Source organism: Odontesthes bonariensis, chromosome 1 (genome assembly GCF_027942865.1).
Source record: "Odontesthes bonariensis isolate fOdoBon6 chromosome 1, fOdoBon6.hap1, whole genome shotgun sequence".
Lineage (NCBI taxonomy): Eukaryota > Metazoa > Chordata > Actinopteri > Atheriniformes > Atherinopsidae > Odontesthes > Odontesthes bonariensis.
This window is the reverse complement of record NC_134506.1, coordinates 33150378-33172013: the sequence shown is the minus strand read 5'-3', so window position 1 is coordinate 33172013 and position 21636 is coordinate 33150378. Positions and strand designations below refer to the sequence as shown.

The following is a 21636-nucleotide window of genomic DNA, read 5'->3' as shown; positions in this document are numbered from 1 at the left end:
AAAACATTCTACGAAGGAGATGGCGAGTGTCGAGTGCAACAATACAGTGTCTCTGAAAGAAGAAGTACCCTTTAGTCGTCGTACTAATGCGGAGAAGGAAGTTTGGAAGAATTTTGCGGGATTTTCGGGCTCGCCTTGCGAGGCAAAGATGAAACCCAGGGCTCCACCAACCCTGCCATTTTTCGAGGTAGTATTTGATGTAGCTAAATAACTTACCCTTTTGTGCTCAGTCATTGACTTGTAATGATTTAAATCTTTTATATAATGTTGACAATGATAGCAGAATGTATAATGACACATTCATTGTTAATGGTGCAGTATTATATTTCAAAAAGAGAGAAATCTCACATAAGTAAGCTGCACTTAACCATGTTTGACAACTGGTTATGCTTTTCTAAGTCATATTTTCCAAAACTTCAATAAACACTTGACTTGGATTTATATGCTGTCATTTTAATTACATTCTTTAGAATGAAAATTGAATGAATCTTATCATTAAGAGCTTATGTGTTTACTTATTTCATAGAATCCTGGAACAATATGAGGAAAATAAATAAATAATGGTTAAGGTGTAATATTAACTGATTGGCAAATTATGCAAAAAATAACAAAAAATTATTAAAAATTATTACAATAAATTATGCTACCTAGACAAATATACCTCAGTCCTATGGACTTTTATGGTACTTATGGACATAACGGGGGAAATTGCAGAGTCACTTTGGTTATTTGGCAGACCAAATAACCCCTCGACTCTGCGTTGTGTTTATTTAAAGCTATGGTCGGCAACTTTTTTTTAGTCATATTAGCTTGAACTGTCATGGGATTCTGGAAGTAGAATATTAAATAGGCTGTTTAGGAAAAATAACGAAATCTGTAGCTCCCTCTGAAGCCTGTAATCATGCTTGCAAAAACCGAGCGCTCCCGGCTGTTTTTAACCAATCAAGTTAGGGTGGAGGAATCCTACCTGTCAATCACAGCTTGTGCACATGCTGCTGAGCGTGAGTCTGCCCCAGCTTGTGTGCGCTCACACTGGTGTGAACTCACGTGCACAACCTCGTCCACAGAGGGGGAGGGGTTTGGGGGGCGATTCGGAGCTTGTTAGAGGTTGGGGGAGGGACCTGAAAGTTGTATCAGTTTGAATTTTCCGACTTTAGACTCGCAAATTTGAAAACCTGCCGACTGCAGCTTTAAGGAGAAAAAAAAAAAAAAAAAATATATATATATATATATATATATATATATATATATATATATATAATAATTAAAAAAAATAGAGATCAAAGCATTAAAATCATGCAGTACCTGATTCTATATTGTGAAAAATAAATAACCTCCCAAACTTTGATAGCTCGCTTTGACACTTTTAGCAGCAACAACTGCAACCAAAAGCTTCAGAAAACCAATTGGAATTAATTCTGTTGACAGAACTGCTTTAGTGTAGCCACATTAGAAGGTTTTCAAGCAGTCAGTGGGGTTACATGGCACTGAAAGGATCGGATTATTGGCTAAATTACAATAAGACTGAGTTGCTCCTTATTTGAGCAAGGGTAATAAATATGGCGGTGAATGAATCGAATCATAGGCACAAAGCACGTCATACTTCGATAGGATAGGTGGCGCTGTACCCATTTCAGCTATTGCTAATAGACCCACTTCCTGTTGACCGCTTCACCAACAACAACAAACTCAGGCATTCGAGAAAATGACGAACAAAGAGCAAGATGAAGCTACGTCCCTCTACATTTAGTTTGTGATGAGCTGCTTATTGCACAAACGCGATGCACAACGGTGCATTCTCCATCACGTTGTTTGTTTCTTTACGACGGCGGCGACAATAACTGTAATATTGTCTCTTCTGACTTCCGGTTCACGACCCCGTGAAAAAAATCTCGAGCATGCGCAGAACTCAAAATTTAATTCACCACGCGCTTCCCCGTCTACATGCACATTTAATTTGACTTTCAACCGAGTTATCTCGGGGTCTAAATCCGATCGCGAGTAATCCGATCCGATCCAATTTCTTGTCCGATTAAGGTGTGTACATGAATTTAATAACTCAGTCTCATTGTAATTTAGCCAGTTATCCGATCCTTTCAGTGCCATGTAACCCCACTGAGTGACTGCTGTTTTCAACATTTTAGTGGGGTGTGGTATATGACACTTGCTCTGCTTTTTCAAAACTAAATTGTAAGAAAATGAGCAGTGTTCTCTGCTCTGACAATCTGTGGGCATGTCTGCTGAAGACCTTGAATGATAGATCTCAGATCAGCATAAAATCAATCCATTGTCTGTCCACTGACTGTAGTTACTCTTGTAACTTTGGATCTCAGAGAAGGTTTACAGCACTCTTATCTCAAGTGTGGTGCTGGCTCATCACAAAATGAATCCACAGTGTGTGACTCCAGTGTGTACTCATACACATCTGTAACATAAGATCTTAAACCTGCCCATTCAATCTACCTAGCATAATTTTGATTGCCATATTTGCGGTGGTGCTGCATTTCAGCTTTGCTCTTCACACGAGAAAAAAAATGTATATGTCATTAAGATTTTCTTCGACAAACAGCAGCTAATTTTTTTTAAATTCCAGCTTCCATTGAAAATGCAGCAAGAACAGTTAGTTAGTGGGTACACAGCTAGATGATATAGTTGGCTAGTTTGAAGCTAATACTTTGCTTTAGGTCTATTAATAATGTGACAGTGTTAAGAGTGGGGCCGGTATTTGTTTGCCCTAAATACCTACTTCACTGCATCATGGAGCCCTGATTTTAGACCAGCCTTAAAATTCCTGAACAGAAAATGAATAAAAACTGCTGAATAGTTCAACGTCACAGTTCAATACAACATAGTTTTCAACTTCTAAAAGTTTTTTAAGAAAGTATTGTCTAACACATGTAAAGTGTTTCAATGCAAATCTTTGAATTAGCTTTAGCTAAGACTAAGTGATGATTGCATGAATCTACATAAATACTAACTCACACCCATATATATATATATATTTAAAAGAATATATACAGTACCAGTCAAAAGTATGGACACACCTTGTCATTCAATGTTTTTTTCGTAATTCTTTTTATTTTGTATATTGTACATGAATACCGAAGACATCCAAACTATGAAGAAACATATGGAATTATGTAATAAACACAAAAGTGTGAGAATATGTTTTATATTTTAGATTCTTCAAAGTAGCCACATTTTGCTTAGATGACAGCTTTGCAATAATATTCAATAATAATAAGAAAAACCACTGAATGAAAAGGTGTGTCCAAACTTTTGACTGGTCCTGTATTATAATCACTACTAGAGATCAATGAGGTACAACAAAGAGGGGAGTCAGGTGAGGGAGGATGCATTATCATCCTGGCTACCAGAGAATGGATACCGAGCCCTATTACCCAGCCCTGATAACCTTAACACAAGGGCAGGGCAGGCTGAAGTGAGACTGCAGATCATTGATTAACTAGATACTCATGGGGCTAGGACCCAAAGTACTTTCTGAAAATCTGCTAGAGGATGTGAATGCAGCACTACATTCTGTACTTACTGGGACCATCACAGAGACCACAAAGCTGATCTACAACACAGCAGCAGTGATCCTAGAGATGCTTGGCTACAAGAGTTGGAGTTGGACTGCACCATCTCAACTGACAAAATCCTGATCACGGAGGATCCTGCCAAAAAGATATTTTCATATACAGATTTCCACCCAAACTTGTCCTTTTCCTGTTCATATCACACATACTCGTCTACTTTCGACAGGGCTGCAATCATCATGCCCTGAGTTCTCACTCAAGTCTCTACAATATCAAATTTACAGAGAGAGAGGAGGCTATTTCTATTAGAGACAAAAGAGCATAAAAAGCTCACAAATAAAAAAAGAATCGATTGAGTTCCTCTTTTTGCAACATTGGGGATGTACGATGTGTTTTATTGTTCAGTGCATCAACCTTCCACCCACACTTTGCAGATCTGAACAGACACTGTGCTTGTTGTTTGATGTGTTGCCAGGGCAATATTTCTATTTATCCTGTGAGACAGCAATACAAATAGATGAAGTGCAACAACATGACATTTTCTGTACTTCAATTACTTTGCAGGGCTGAGCCACGTGGGTTAAAAGCCAACAAACCATAACTTTCCCTGACATTTCCTCCCCCCACAGTGACCGTTGATGGATTCTCCCTGACAAAGCATTCATTATCGCAGAGAACAGAGAGTGCACTAAAATCTCTTCTCTTTTCTTCTCCCCTTCATCCCCCTGCCTCCTTGTCCAAATCGAGATGAACTCAGCTGCAGAAACAGAATGGGTTCCACACACACCGTCAGAAAAGAGAAGTGTTGAATCGCTGCAGGGTATTCACTGGCCATCAAAAAGTATATCCTTATTGCAGGCCAGTGGTTATAGCGCAGTGGGCAGAGGGCATATCAAATAGAAACAACTGCTCTATGCCAGCTCAGATTTGAACCTGGTACAACGAGTGAGCTGGCTATGGAAATGAGCTACGATGGCATGTCATTGAACATTAACTTCCTTTCATCATTTATCTTGGAGTTCAGTGCACAGAAGCTCAATGGTCCAGGATGTATCAAGTCACCGTATGTGACAGGCAATGCCACAAGCCAAACCAAGTCCCTCTAAAAGCTCCTCGGAAGGGCATGGTTATGTTCAGACAGCTTAATCTGTGGTGCAGTTTAAACATACATTTATTTAGATAAAATGGGAAGTTTGGGGCAAAAAATGTTATTTCTTTAAAGGAACTGCATTAATGCATTTAAGGTTACATTTTACATGCCGGTTTATTAAAATCTCATCTCAAATCATCTCTTCTATAGGAATACAAACTGACATATGCAGACACACATATGCAGACCCACATATCCACCCAGAGGCAGAGGACCGATTGTCTGATACTTGTAGCATTAGCATTTCTGTCCAGCCCCGATAAATGCAACACAGAAATCAGGCTCATTTCGAGAGGTTCACATCACAGACCGAAACACATCAATTCACTGTGGACAGGCTAATAAATAAAAGAGTAACCCTGTGACAGTAACAAGCCTATAAAGTATAGCTATGTTTTACAAGTGAATCAGACAGACAGGTAAGAAAGATGGTTACTTTGCGAGAGTCGGGCACTTTGTACTTTACAAGGCTGAGAGGAGTACGTGCCTCTGCACAACACAGCTCTCGGCTGCAGATTGACTCTGCTTCATCGTGATGTGAAAATCTTAGTGTTGTAGCTTGAGTTATCATGTTTACACTGTCGAGAGGACGTGTCTTTTCCGGTGATGTTCACTTTTGTAAGATATGAACTGGATTAGAAACACAACCAAGAAAATTAACAAAATCAGTGGCTCCCTTGCTATTAAAATGCAAACACAAACTGCATATTTATTATACAGTTCTACAAGTACACTGCAATATATGGTGTCTAATGAAAAACTGGTTGCATAGTATAGATTGGATTTCAATATATTTATAATGTGACCAAATGTTTGTTTTCATTTGATATGGAGAAACACTTGAATAACTAACACATAATATGTGGCATGCAAACCACAAGTAGAATTTCTTGCATGTTAGATATTTGGAGCTGTTGGCCTAAAGTTTGAACAGATTCCTGGTTGAAATTCCTACATAGACATGGTCAATGTTAGTGAACTGGTCTCACCATAATTAGAGTATTTTACAAGTTGTAATTAAACAGCAGTGTTGAGCTCTAAAGTTGTGTTCTACAGTGGTGCCATACTAGTGGTCACATACTGCAGTAGCTCTGGCCATACTATTACTTTCTTTGTACCATCTCACGATTACTGTATTCTATTCCTTTTTTTTAAATGAAACACTGTTTTTTTTATGTTTTTATCTCTGGATTGAATGCTCTACTGCTCATAATATTTCAGCTGGTAATTCTGTCACTTTTAAATCTTATGATGATAAACCATGGCATTAGAATAGTACATGTGGAAGCAGCTGACCGAGCTTTTTAAAGCTGTGGTAATACCCATACTAAGACCCCAAATCCAGTTGAAGAGGAAACACAACAAATGCAGGGCAGGTGCAAACACAATAGAACAAGAAAGACAAAGTTTAAACTATTTCTTCCCTTGACCATCATGAGGAGTGTGAGATTGTCATGGAAATTAAAATTGTCATGTTCAGAGATGAATGAAGTTAGACTTGAAGCCCGTCTTGTCCCTGTGTGTGTGTTTATTCAGGCCAGTATTTATGAAGGAAAGTCTCCAATACCATCACAGCTTGACAATGATAAAAATATGTAACAGTAATTACACTTTTCTGAGACATAGCCTTTGTTACCGTGGTTTCTGATAGTATGTGAGAAAGAGGTGGAGCTCCTGAGCTGCTGCTATATTAACTATTATAAGGGTTGTCGACATAATTAAAAATCATCTTGACCTCACACACATGTTTGTGGCCTTAAATGCTCTTTTTCCTCAATGAGACGACTGGCAAATAAAATTGACGAGCTTGGAATAACGGCAATAACACAAAGGGAATACATGGAATGCAGTATTGAGTGTTTCACAGAGACATATATACATATACATATATAGATAGAGATATAGATATAGATATATACACACATATATATTTATTTGTGTGGGTATGTGATGCTGAAGAATATATGGAAGATTAGTTGGTGCCAGGCTTCAAGCAAAACAACCCACTCCATTTCTTTCATTCTCTTTCTCTCTCTCTCTCTCTCTCTCGCTCTCTCTCTTTACTATACTTCCAACTTTCAGAAAGATTGTCACTTGATTTGCCCTGTGGAGATTAAGAAAGTATTATTCTATTCAAATTCAACTGAGGCTGCTGTGACAGAAAACCAAACTTATAAACAAATATGCTTATCTTTTGTTTCATATTTTCATGATACATTCATAGAATTCTATAAAAATGCAAAAACAGGTGCTTGCTGAGGACTACTTGGCAAACCAGATCGTGTTTAGTGTTTACATTCAGTATCACCATGAGGTTCTGATCATGCAGATTGTCCAAAAGCTGGAACTGATATTTGTTCTCATTTTCACTGAAACGTTTACTTGAACACTGAATAAGTTCAAGGTAAGTTAAGATCAATTACATTTTTCCATATTTTTATCTATATGAAATAATTCTACAGATCAGTCTAATCCATATGAATGCAATGAATACCTTTTTTATCAAATGGTGTATTATTATATTTTGCTGTACAGTCAGAGTGTAGATACAAAGATAACAGATTAAAGGATGGCAGAAAATGCCGTGAGGCTCCCGTCTGGCTGTCATGCCACATACACGCCTGGTTGACACAGGACCACTGAAGAAAATGACTTCATGTCGGGTCCAGCATATGCATATCAAATAGTGAATCTTAATGTGTCAGGTGAACAAAGGCTTTTATATGTTCTTGCCCTTTTCATAGGAACAACCCGAGTGGCAATTGGTCAGAGCAAGCTAACTCAGCAGCCTGAGGTACAGGAGACATCTGAGCTGCCAAAACATCGGCCATGTCATGTGAGCGTTAGCCCTACTACTGTCCACAGAGAGTGCAATCAGTGGCAGACAACACAAACATAAACACATTAGGTTTAATTAGATTGTGACTAGCACTTTGACTCCATCAAATCGAATACATCGCATGCTGGATGTAATCCAGCTGGTTGCCATGGTATCATTGCTCCCACAGGGAGTTGGGGTTGGAAGAACGTGTGCTGCTGAAGAAACAGACTGATTTATCTGAAGAGCTAGATGCAAGTATGTGGGTCCATGGTCAATGTGAAAACATGTCTGCATGTAGGTTGGTAACATCAGTGTATGTTTACACCTTATACTAGAGGGGTAGGGGGTTGCAGATTGCATTAATTCATGCCACACACATGTATGTCAGAGCAACCATGTGTCACATCTAACATATGCTCCCCAGCAGCTCTGCCTTTGGAGGGAGGCTGAGCTGTGGCGCATGATATAACTCACCATGAGATGATCCGGGAGGACAACATGGGGCACGGTTCTCTGGGCCACAGGGAGCAGCCTGGGCCCGCAGAAAGATGGGGATCTGTTCATCCTCACTGTCTTCTCTTGTCTGCTCACTGGCTGTGCAGGCAGGAAATCAAAATGACCCAGTGCTCTAGAACTGCACAACAGACATAGACACATTGAAAAGTACATTCACATACCATGACCTGAAATGTATGATCACTTGGTTTAATTGTTTCTGGTATATATATATATTTTTAAAAACTGTAGTGTTTCCAGCACACATGCTAAAGAAAAACCTACATACCGGGTTAAACAAAAAGCCAAGAATACAAGAATATGAATGCACATTTGCATTCTGCACTTTGCACTCTGCACGTCTGTAAACATACACACAGTGACATGTTGAGATGCTTGTTGTGTTTCACCTACAGGGTGGGGACATAGTTTAAAATCCCAAAAGGCAAAGACTCCTTAACGTTAGGGATTAAATTAGTCAGATATGACTGTGTCAAGTCAGAGCTGTTCTTGAACAACTTGAAGAAAATGCTACTGTAACTTACAGTTTATATATACATTTATGTGTATATGCATGTAGAGTGAAATATGTTTTACTGAAAATATAACGAATCATATAAGAAATACATTTTCTGTTTCTGACTGTATCTCTAGAGCAGCTGTATAACCTCTGGTTCTGGAGAAGATCATTTTAAGGTTAAATTACAGAAACAATATAAAAAAATCTGAATATATCTCAAGCAAACATTAAATCCATTTGGAGTCAATGTGGAGCCGCAACAGACATGCCAAGAATGAGGGCATTATTCAGAGAGTTAGCAAAGAGGCGAAAGGTAACACTTAAGGAGCATCCATTTCAACGGTGAGTTTCAACATTGGAGCCATTTATGGAAAAGTGGTCATTGTGCAAAAAATATTATGAAATTAAAAAGCATTTTTGAAGTTCTTAAAAGACAGTGGAGACTGAAACTGAACTTTTAGTCCATCTAGAAAGATTTCATATGTGGGGCAACCCCCAAAAATCCCATCCTCACAGTGAAGACTGGTGGTGGCAGCGTTATGCTACAGCAGCGTTTTTCATTGGCAGGGCCTAGGAATTTGGTCAGAACTGAAGGAAGGATGGATGGTGATAAACACAGGCAAAAAGGTTAAATCAGATCAAAATGACAGTGACAACGCAACAACAATCCAGTGATTTTTAGGGGGACACGTTTAAATGTTTTGGAATTTCATAGCCAAAGACCAGATCTTAATCCAACTGAAAATATGTCATGATTTAAAGATTTTTGTACACCAGAGCATCTGATTCAGCTTGAAGGAGCTGGAGCAGTTTTGTCACAAGAAATGGCCAAAATAAATGGGCAATGACAGACTTATAGACTTGCAACTATAATTGTTGCAAAAATGGTTTCTTCAACGTATTTACTTTGTGGGAGTGAACACATATGCACACTAAACTTCAAAATTTTTAGTTTTTTCAATAAATGTCTAAAATAAAGATAAAATAAGATAAACCGTCCAAAGATCCATTTTACTGTCAAATATGTGTATTGTGTTTCTTTCAGAACAACCTGTTGGCTATGAAATGAAAATGCTTTAATGCTTGGGGTGATCTTTTTCCATGTGGAATGAAGTTTAACAAAGGAGGCCCTCAAATGTCGCAGCCGCAGTCTCAGCAGATCTCAGGCCAACAGACACAATGTGCGACGTCCAAGGATTTTGCCGCCCTAATGTGCAAACATTACTCTTTGAGCTGTTCTGGCTTAGGGTGCACTTGTCTCTCTGCCTCTCCAAACTTGGAGAGCAGCACCCAAAGCTGTGTGCAGTTACACGTCTCTAATCCTGTAATTACTGGCCCATCAGCGCCTAGTAAAACCATAATTGGAACCAGCTGTCTATTTGTTTTGTCTTTTCCTCTCCCAATCTGCACCATGACCAATCTGACATTTGCAAATGCATCTCTGGACCTCCAACAGAGCTTATGTTTTTAACAAGAGTGGACTAGCTTGGTCCAGATTGCATTTGTCTGCAACCACGAGCCAGTGAAGGGGTGAGCACTCTCGAATATGGCAGCCTCATCTCAAATATCCCATGATTCCACATGACATGTTGTTTGGCTAGGTACCAGTCAAACAATAGGTCCAGTTGTGCTGTGAGCCAAAGGACAGAGGTGGCTGAAAATAGATGAAATTGATCAGAACAACAAACAAACACATAGATGTGCTTTAATGGAGACATAAAGTTTCTAAAAACAAACTGACAGGAAAGAGGAGGCGGTAGAGAGAGACTGGAGTTTTGTTTATGCAAACATTTCCCAGAGCACTGCACTGGAGGCAAAAAATAAACACACTTGTACTAAAATGCTCTACTGGATTGATTGCTGGTCATATCATGGCTATAGAAAAGCACAAATCAGACATAGCCAGTTTTGATAACAAATTACCCTTTTTTGCATACAACCAAAAATAAGCATTTCTCTGTAGGTTTATCAGTTACCATCTGTAGCCCTAAACCTTTTAGCGTTTAGGTAAAGGAATAAGAAACTGGTCCCCTCCGTACTGTATAAAGTCTGTTAGGAAGTGCCTCTGAATGTGCTCTGATCCTTAATTTCTTGATTAACATTTAAAGGCACTCTGTGAGGATTTCTTGCATAATTACAAAAGTTGAAGTGTAAAACATGCCAGTTAAAGCAATACTATGTAACATTTCTACCTTAAAATAACAGCTTGAAAAAAATTGTGCGGCTAGAATGAGTTTTAATATTACGATTGGCTTGTCTCCTATGTCCTTCGGGGGTCTGAGTTGGAAAAACTGCGCTATGTAACTTTGCTGGACCGGCCCGGGAGCTGAGCGGAAGTACTTCGACTTGCTTTCTGTCACACCTACCGCAAAAACAAATAGACCCCTCTCACGCTCCCAAGTATAAGGCTAAGCTAGCGCAACATTGTCAGTACGATCATCATGGCAGAGGCACCGAAGAAACAGAAGAAGACGTTGACTGATGAAGCAAGGAAGAGAAAGAGAGAGGCCGACAAAGCAAGAGACCGAACTAGAGTTGCTCTCGGAACAGCCTGTAGGGGGAGCTCCATAATGGGCTTTTTGAGAAGTTACATTGTATTGCTTTAAAGCACATTCAGCTTTGAAATTTGTAGAATTTCAATAAAAGAATAAAAGAATTAAGTCAACCTGTCCAGAAACCACTGCTGGATGATGTATGTCTGCACTGTTGATACAAGGTGGAGCTTTTTGTACACCCTTTCCAAAGAAATTATGACCTTTTTTAAGCCCATCCATCCATCCGTTTTCTATTAATCCAATTCAGGTGCAAGGGGGGCTGAAGCCTATCCCAGCTGCCATTGAGCAAGAGGCGGGGTACGCTCTGGATGGGTCCCCAGTCCATCACAGGGTACCTTTTCGAAGTATTGTTACTAAATCTCACAAATAATTTCACTTTGCTAAAAAATACTTGAACACTTTTTTTTATTTTTGGGCACATCCCTTCGGCATAGGTACGTATTCACTAATCCAGATGAGATATGCCTCACAGCTGAGTCTTCATTTCCATTCTGTTTTTCTTTGTGAAGGTCATTGTTTGTTTTTCCCTCTCTGTATACATTACATTTCAGTCTATTGCTTCACTCTCATCTAATGACTTGTTGGCTCCACAAACTGAAAGCAGACATGACAGAGTAAATGACTTCCAATTCAACTCAGGAGTAAAACCTTCTGTGGAAAAACACACAGCGGATAAATAACAAATGGAAAGGCAGGCAGTGCTATCAAGAGATGCAATCATGATGCAATAAAGCTGCACAACAACAGAAAATACATGATTAATGTATGCAATACAAGGGAAGCAGTTATTTTATTTTTGAATTCTGTTTTCATAAAATTTCATTTTGTCAAGAACTGTACATGATTATAAAAGCAATTTTGTCTCCTGCAAGAGGTATTATGTTGCACTGGTGAATTACATTTAGGAGGCCATGCGGATTTGTTTGGTTGTGCTTATATTCCCTGTATCTGATAAAAACCTCCCATGCTAAACAGACCCATGTTTAGTGATAAGGTTATCCCAAATTATATCTAATATCAACTGAATATGCAATATCTGCAAAAGGCAGCTAACAGGTTTACAAATTAAGAACATCTGAAACAGTCAGGACCAAAACAATTGGTTATAACATTTGACTTTCTCACTGTGGTCTCACTGTGAATTCAGTTTTTAAAATCTGTCAGAACTCATGCGCTGCTGAATCACTGGGACTCCCGAAATACATGGACAGTGCTTAACTTTTCTTGGCAGTTGAAGTTATTTTGATTCCTATTTTTGTTCATATGAGAAGAGGCCCAATTTTCGTGAAGTACTCACCCTGTCGTGTTTTTCAGCCTTGACAAAAATAGTCAAAGATTTAGTCTCCAAGTCATGTATCGCAGTGATGAGAGATATAAATTGATGAGAGATACTGCTTATCTCAGATTTAATAATGGCATGCTATAGAATTTGCAAGCTTTCTCAGCCGTCTTTGATACCTTTAGCCAGCATTGCTTCAGGGCTCATTTTTTAAATGCCACAAAAGCTGTAATAACACAGGATAATTTAATAGGTTTCTGACTGCCAATCCCCAGGAGCCAACACAAGATGGGGGGGGTGACTATTCTAATGTGTACTTGGCTCTCTTTTTTGACTCGGCTGTAACTAGCACTGATAGGAATGATGTTTTTTATATGTATCTCTATCTGAGTGTCGGCAGATGTTCCACATTCTCCAGCAGTGCTCTGTTCCAGGGGGAAATCAGGGAAAACTACACACTATAAAATTAAACCACTGACACTTCACCAGCCCTGAAACCGAATAGGGCCTGCAGCATCAGCAAGCTGGATTGAATCCATCATTCTGCATTTTTAGAGGGTTCCATCTGTGCTCTTTTTCATTACCACTAGCTGTATCTGTGCTGAGCTTCTTTGTAATAGATAAACACAGCACAGTATCTATTCACCAGGTCCAATTGTGTTTGATAATGCACGGAAACAAAGAGTGTTTAGAAGGACCTCATACAAGCTAAGGAATTAAGCAATGGAATTACCAGATTTCATTTTGTACAAAACAACAACAATTATTTACACTGGCAAATGCCACAATGAATTTGATTCTGTCATAACAAAGAAACAATCATGTTCCAAATTAATCAGTTTGCATTAGATATTTCAGGCTCTGGAGGAAACTGATGTCAAAGACAATTTTCTGAATGATTCAACAGAGTTCTATTGAATGCCCATTCCTCAGAATGTATTTCATACATTTGCATTTACAGCTTTTACAATTTTAGACTTGAGCGCAAAAGTTTTAGACATTGATGTAAAGTGGTGATGCTTTGAAAAGTGATGGCATGGATAGTTTCTGTTCAGCATTTAATTCTATACAAAGTGCAGTTAATTGGAAAAAACACATCTCTTAAGTACCCTTGTGGAGTTTTTCAGGGTATCTGATAGATCGGTTGTTTGAGAATATGCGGCAGTTCTTCCTTTACTAGATCAAAACTTTCTCAAGTCCTCTTTCGCTGAGTCGCACTGTGGTCTGTTGTTGTTGAGGTCAGGGTTTCAGGTCGACACCATCTGCTCTGATACTCTCTGATGTCATGGAAGATAGTTCTATAGTTTGACTGGCTGAGTTTGAGAATCAGGTGATGTTGCACGATGCATAAGAATTGACACGTCTTAAAGGCATAATGCAGCACAAGAGAAGTGCGTGAACCTTGCTACTATGTGCTTCTGACTTTTTTAGATTTTGTTACAATTGGCAGCTATGAATCTGAGCGAGTGGCCATGATTTGTGGAGTCCCCCAGGGGTCAATTCTTGGACCTCTTCTGTTTAACTTGTATATGCTCCCTTTGGGTCAGATATTGCAGAACTTTAACATCAATTATCACAGTTATGCAGACGATACACAACTTTATGTGTCTCTGTCACCGGACGACTGCAGCCCAGCAGACGTACTGTGTCAGTGTTTGGAGGAAATAAACACCTGGATGAGAGAGAATTTTCTACAATTAAATGAAGACAAAACTGAGATCATTCTGTTTGGGAGCAAAGAGAAGAGGGTCAGCGTTGGTAAATATCTTGAGACTCGGGCCCTTACAATCACTGACCAAGTTCGTAACCTCGGAGCGTTGATAGACTCAGATCTGACTTTCAGCAGCCACATCAAAGCTGTCACCAAGGCAGCTTTTTACCATCTCAGAAACATCAACAGAATTAAAGGTTTCCTCTCCCAAACAGACCAGGAGAAACTCATCCATGCATTCATCTCCAGTAGACTCGATTACTGTAATGCTCTTTTAACTGGACTTCCCAAAAAGAGCATTAAACATCTGCAGCTCATCCAGAACGCTGCTGCTAGAGTTTTAACCCGGACTAAGAGCTCTGAACACATCACACCAGTTTTAAAATCTTTACACTGGCTTCCAGTCAGTCACAGAATAGATTTTAAAAGCCAGCTGATGGTTTACAAATCCCAGAATGGTTTAGGGCCAAAATACATCTGTGATATGTTCAGAGAATATAAACCCAGCAGAGCTCTTAGATCCAAGGACTCAGGTCAGCTGGTCCAGTCCAGAGTCCTGACTAAACTTGGAGAAGCAGCATTTAGCTGTTATGCTGCAAACAAGTGGAACAAACTGCCAGTGGAGATTAAACTTTCACCAAATGTAGAGATTTTTAAATCCAGGTTAAAAACATTTCTTTTCTCTTGTGTCTATGCATGAAATCTGCACGATATCTTTTAACATATCTAGACTGTTGCTTGTTTTTAAATTCATTTAAATTATTTTATTTGTTTCTCTTTATATTCTTTTATGTATTTTTAATGCTTCTGTCCACTCCCTGCTGCAATGCTTTTTTAGTTTATGTAAAGCACTTTGAATTGTTTTGTACATGAAATGTGCTATACAAATAAATTTGATTCGATTTGATTTGATTTAGATGGCACACAGGCATGCATTATGCATGTTCCTGGGCCTAATACTGCCCTGCAGAGCCAGTGGATCCAGAACACTCAGTTCACAACTTTGGTTTCAAGCCCAGCAACCGCCTGGCAAAGAGACCCAAGACAAAGCTTCCGAATGAAGCGAGGACAAAGAGAGAAAGTAGATCAAAAAGAGACAGGACAAAAGTAAACTTCAAACCAGTTTTCAGTCACTGGAGAGAGCTCAGAGAAAAGCAGCTTTAGTTAGATCCTATAACATTACCCTAACTTGTTGTGTGACAATTTTAGTGGCTCGGGTGGTGTCTTTGCCTGCCACTTCAGCTAGATAACAAATTATTGACAATAGATGGATTGTAACAGTATATGTGGTGCCTGTCAATAGCACCATACACTGTTCTATAGCTATACGGGTACTCAGCTCAACTACTTTTAAGTTAATAGTTAACATTGCAACTAGCTTTACACACAAATATTGAACCGGCATGGAATGAAATAACACAAATCTATGTCATGAAATATAATGTGAATAGAACTTTGATTTATTATCTTGCCTTTAAAAATTAATAACATCTGATAAATGTCAGATAGATTTTAATTGATAAAGGTGCCGAAGACAATTGGGGCCACCCTAAGTCTGGAAATAAGACATTCAGTTAGTTTGAAGCCATCTCAGACCTCACTGTCATGCAAGAACCATAAAGTGAGCTTTGCAATCAAACTGCTTTGTTGTCAGCTGCACAGATTAGCACCCATCATAAGACTGACCCTCAAACCTCAGTTGATGTAAGAGCCCAGTTGATGGATTTCTTTCGTTGTTGTTGTTGAGGGGGGTGTTCTGAGTTGGTTAGTTAAAACCTGTCAATGTTAGCCAGCTGCCTTTCATAGGACCAGTTCAGCAGATGAGTCATGATGAGACATAAAACAGGGATCAGTACCAACTGTCAGAGGTTAAAGACAAGGCAAATATAAGTATCTGAGACATAGTTAAGATACTTTATTATTTGGCCATAGGAGAAGTTAGCACGTCAGCATGCATATTGAGAATGTATGCTTTGTAATTTGGCTAACCTGCATACTTTGCAGTGTGGGAGTAACTTCTATAGACGTATGAGTGGGTGTTGCTTGTTGATAAATTTTTTTTGATTTGGTGTGTTGCAGTGTGAGTTCAGTTCTGTGTTTGTGTAAGTGTAAACTCTCAGGCTAGGTACTGTATGCTTTTAATATGATGTGGTCTGATGAGTGTAATTTGTGTGCAAATTTCTGGTTGCAGGGTATCACAAAGTTCACCAGGAAAGTTTTCCTTATTTTAACAGAATGTTAGTTTTGAGATGCATGTCTTGATTCCCCTGACGTTTTCAAACCTCATAAAGTCCATAATGCGGGAACCTTTGGGAAACCTTTACAGAATGTTTCCATTGGATGTATTACTGGTTGCTGTGTGTCCTCTAACCTTTACTTTGTAATTAACCTTTGGAAAACAAGTTAGGTGATCTAAACAACACACAATACCTGTTGATAGCTCTATTCTTATGGCTCTGGAGATTGACATTAAAATGCAAATGAAAATAAAATTGTTATGATCCAACTGCTATAGCAACAGCTATTAGCACTACAGAACACAAGGCCAATCATCTACGGGTTTCTGTCACGCCCACGGGACTCTGCCCATGTTTTTAGTTTGATTTTTTTATGTGTTAATCATGTCTTAGTTTTTAAGTCCATGTTCAGTTTTTAGTTTTGCCATGTTTTAGTTTTCCCTCACTCAGTCCATTAGGTCATTCACTGCACCTGTTTCTTATTGTCACCAGCTGCACTCTGTCAATAATCACTCCCACTTCCCAATTTAGTTTCCAGGTTCCCCTGTTTCTTTGTCAGATCCTTACCTGTGTTACCCGTCTTACTCCGTCTTCACACCTCATGCCTCGCTGCGCCTTCTTGTTTAAAAATAAGTATTTATTCCATGTCATGTCAAGCTAAGTATTTTGTTTTTCATTGTCAAGTTTTTGTTTTGTCACAGTTTAGTTTTGGAATCCGTCTCAGCCGCGCTTTGTTTTGACCTTTGTTTTTGAGTAATAAATCAACTTTGATTTTTACCCATCTGAGTCCGCATCCGTGTCCTACCTCACCCACCCACCCACTGTGACAGTTTCAGTGTGGTAGGGGAACCTGTACTTTACTAGTTTAAGGACATTTTGAAAACAAATCCTACGCCTTGCGACTAAAGCTTTAAAAAAGGATGGGAAAAAATGGCCGTGGCTTAAAACTACTCATATTCAACTCCGAAGAATGTTTTATTAACTGTTTTAAATATAATTGTGCTGGTCTAACAATTAAACTTGTCAACCTAAGAGTAATGTTTTAGGAATGTTGTATTTAGGACTAAATTCTATTCTTTATATAATTATAGATTACAACCTACAAGGAATGTTGTGTTAAGAGCATAAAACAACTGTAAGAGCACGTTGAAGTCTACCCAACTTTTAAGGAATGTTCCTCTATTTCATGCCTTTTTTTTATGTAGAAAGTTATGGTTCTTGTAAATCTAACCTCAAGAACCATTGGCCAGATGATGTTGGTTAAACATTTTGTGCTTTCTGGATAATCAATGTGGTCTTTTAACCAAAGCATGTCACAGATTTTAAAACCTCAGGAAACATGTCAACATGTATTGAATCTTAAGAAATGGATTAGCAGCCACCAGTCAGTACCAGTAACAGTTGCTTGACGCTTGCACTAAATCAATCTCTGGCTCTGATTAAAATCTCATTGCAAAAGTGACAACCCCTCTCAAATGAAATACAAAGTCGATGTTGTTTTCCCCATGCAACGTTGTGGTTTAATTAGTTAGATTCACTGCTTCTGATCAGTGTGCTGGTGGATACTTCCATATTGATACAGATATTAGGGCTCAAAGATAAACATTTTTGCCCGATTAGGTTTCAAGTGGCACTCTTCAGATACACCCAATTGTCTAAATATGGACACTTCTGGTTCAGAAAAGACCATATTGCAATGGCACAGAGCCAAACTTGTGGTTTCTGAATGACAATTTACAAACGAGTGTGTAGCGTTAAAATGGCTACACCCATCACTTCCATACAGTCACAGGGCTCACAGGCCCAAATGCTTTATGATTATGTACAAAGTGAATCAGTTTAGCATATGACATATTCAAAGATTGTATAGCTCTGATTTTGTCAGAGATTTACTCCTGCTGCTAGCATAATTTCATTAACAAACTAATTACTATAAGCCATAAGCTATGAAATTTTGCTTATGAAACCAGCTTAAGCTTCTGAGTGGAAGATCACAACTTTTCCTCCCTTTTTTTTTTCACTCTGAAAAATATGCACCATCTCTAAAAATGGTGCATATAATAGGTAGTCTTGAAAGATTTATGGGCTTCTTAGCCCCGTATTTCAAGATTACTGCACCTGTTTCTAAAGATCCTAACAACACTTTTTCAACAGAACATGCTGCAAAGATCTGTAGCTTTATTATAGACTGTTCCAGAACGCTGCTGCTAGAGTTTTAACTGGACTAAGAGATCTGAACACATCACACCAGTTTTAAAACCTTTACACTGGCTTCCAGTCAGTCACAGAATAGATTTCCTGCTGATGGTTTACAAATCCCAGAACGGTTTAGGCCCAAAATACATCTGTGATATGTTCAGAGAATATAAACCCGGCAGAGCTCTTAGATCCAAGAACTCAGGTCAGCTGGTCCAGTCCAGAGTCCAGACTAACGGAGAAGCAGCATTTAGCTGTTATGCTGCAAACAAGTGGAACAAACTGCCAGTGGAGATTAAACTTTCACCAAATGTAGACATTTTTAAATCCAGGTTAAAAACATTTCTTTTCTCATGTGTCTATGCATGAAATCTGCACGATATCTTTGAATTTATCTGGACTGTTGCTCGTTTTTAAATTCATTTAAATTATTTTATTTGTTTCTGTTTATATTCTTTTACTTATTTTAATGCTTCTTACACTCCCTGCTGCAATGCTTTTATTTTATGTAAAGCACTTTGAATTGTTTGTACATGAAATGTGCTATACAAATAAATTTGATTTGATTTGACTGTTTATAATACTGCATTTTTGTCATATATTTACAGTATCTAAAATAGATTACAGTGTCATTCAACATTCTTTCTGAAAAAGGATCATTTCTAAGACACAAGAACCTAAAATGGAAGAGATTGTAACTAATGCAAGAACAAATGCAATTTATTTAGTAGACTGCAGTTTCACCACATTGGACTGTTGTAAACTTGTTATAGTGTTTTTTCTCTATATAAATGCCATTTAATTTTAGTAACTGTATTCAATATTTTTTTCAATGGCCCACACTCTAATCATTTTAGCCCTCAAAGCTTCCTTACTAGTAGCCAGTGACACCAAGTTGAACCTGAATAAGGGGATTAGGCCTTAGGCATGATGGAAAGAGTAAAGATCAAAAGAGAACCAGCAATGGTCAGAGTGTTCATGCAGGTAGACTGGTGGAACAAAGCATTTTTAATTAGCCTTTTAATTGCTCCTTTAACAGTACAAATTAGCATTTTAATGATGGGTATGTAATTAGGGTGGAAAAGGCTATGAGAGCTGCAGGCTGCTAATAATGCCTCTCAGCCCAGAGATCACAGCAACAGGAGACAAGAGCAGCTACACCTGAGCGCTGACACACACTGCACTACTCATCCAGGAATTAACAGATGCTGCATATACACATAAATACACAGCAGAGCTCCCTGCACACACACACTGTGGCTGCATGTATACAAACATATCACAGTCATTAGGGTGAACAATTGGTTGACATCCAGAAAAAGAGTTAATGAAATAACAAACATTTAATACACACACATCCAGCCAACCCTCCAAAAGGCTGACTGAATCATTTAGGTGATCATTAAAAACCATTAAAGTGATTATATCATCAGCCATCACTGCATACTGGAACCCCAAACCTATGATTTTCTTTGTTACAGCTATGATGGGAACAATAACCATTTAAACTAATGTACGGCATGCAAGACTCAGCACGCACATCTAAATAGACGTAGTATGTCAACACACATATTTCAAGCACGCTGCCTATTAGTGTAGCCATCTCAGAGGAAAGCTTCAATGACCTTGGATTTCCACCGTTTACAGTAGGATCCTGTAACAGTTTGCGTGCAGAGATTGAAGGATGGTAAATGATGATGGTCATTCTCCTAAAGGCTTTCCAGCTAATTAAAAAACTAACGTACTGCAGCTTCCAAATGACCATTAGGATTCGTTTGGCATGTATGCAACCAAAAGAAAAGAAAAAAGAGGCAGAGATGTAGGCTACATCTCATCATGAACTGATGATCAGGATGAAAGCACCCACCATCGAAAAATATGTTACTTTTCTGTGCCCATCGTTTGTTGTTACAGAACACTGTGCCTGTGTTCACATAATAATCAAACTATTCATCTGCTCAAGCAATATTCAGCTCTATGAAAAAGAAAGTGTACCTTCTTTCACTTTTTAGGTTTTATGATAAAATAAAAAAAAATAATAATCTGGTCCTCACCAGGTCTTATTGGGTAAATACAACCTCAGATGAACAGCAACACACACACATATCTATATCATACAGATTATATATCTATCTAGATATATCTATATTATATAGATATGTGTGTGTTTCACCATATCATGTAAGTATGCCTCATGATTCAGTAGCTTGTAGAATGGCCTTCAACAGCAGTAACTTAAAGTTACATTATCTCCATGATGTTATCAGTCTCCTCATGTTGTAGAGGTATGTCGGTCCACTATTCATTTAGGTTTGTGGGCATTTGTTTGTACACCACTCTTTTAAGGTCCCGCCACAGTATTTCTATCTGGTTGAGGTCTGGATTCTGTGTCCACCATTACAACACCTTGATATATATATATTTTACACCGCTGTGTTGAGATGTTCGTGCTAATATGCTGTTTTTAGTTTTCTCCAAACATGCTGCTGTGCATTATGACCAAACATCTCCACTTTGGTCTGATCCGTCCAAAGGACATTATTCCAGAGGTCATTTACTTTGTTCAGATGCAACATTACAAACCTGAGCCATGCTGCCATGTTATTTTTAAAGAGAAGAGGCTATTTTCCTGGTAACACTTCTGAACAAATCACATGGGTGAATCTTTTTACAATTGTTCAGTCATGAACTTTAAAACCGAACATGCTAACTGAGGACCATAGAGTCTGAGATGTAGCTCCTGGGATTTTTGTACTCTCTCTGAGCATTGTACAGCCCAACCTTAGGGTGACCTTGCAGGGACATCCACTTCTGGGAATTTTAGCAACCCTCTTGAATGTTTTCAATTTCAATTACCTTTCTCACTGTAGGATGATAGACTCCCAAAAGGTTGGAAATTACCTTATAACTCTTCCCAGGTTGATAGGCCCTAACAACTGCTTCTCTAAGATAATTGCTGATCTCTAAGATGTCGTAGTAATAGTCAGTTCTCATGAGGGATAGGTTTTTTTTTTTCATGACAAGTGAAAAAATTATTCGATACTGACTGTAGGAGTTGCAGCGCAGTTGGCGATTGTTGGTGGGGAAAGCATCAAGAACAGATTAATCTCTTTCTGAAGTGCTGGGAGAGACA

General features: G+C 38.6%; 1 protein-coding gene across 5 annotated transcripts in view; it reads right to left on the bottom strand.

Annotated features, from left to right (window-relative positions):
• Positions 1-21636, bottom strand: part of tox3 (TOX high mobility group box family member 3) — a 194944-nt gene that overhangs the window by 164774 nt on the left and 8534 nt on the right. For 3 of the 5 annotated variants that reach the window (XM_075464767.1, XM_075464776.1, XM_075464787.1), the window contains one exon: positions 7985-8144. The exons of 1 other annotated variant lie outside the window; for it this stretch is intronic. In XM_075464767.1, the coding sequence (XP_075320882.1) occupies positions 7985-8144 (160 nt within the window). The remainder of the gene's footprint in view (positions 1-7984; positions 8145-21636) is intronic. One more of the 5 variants, XM_075464796.1, reaches the window with a different exon arrangement.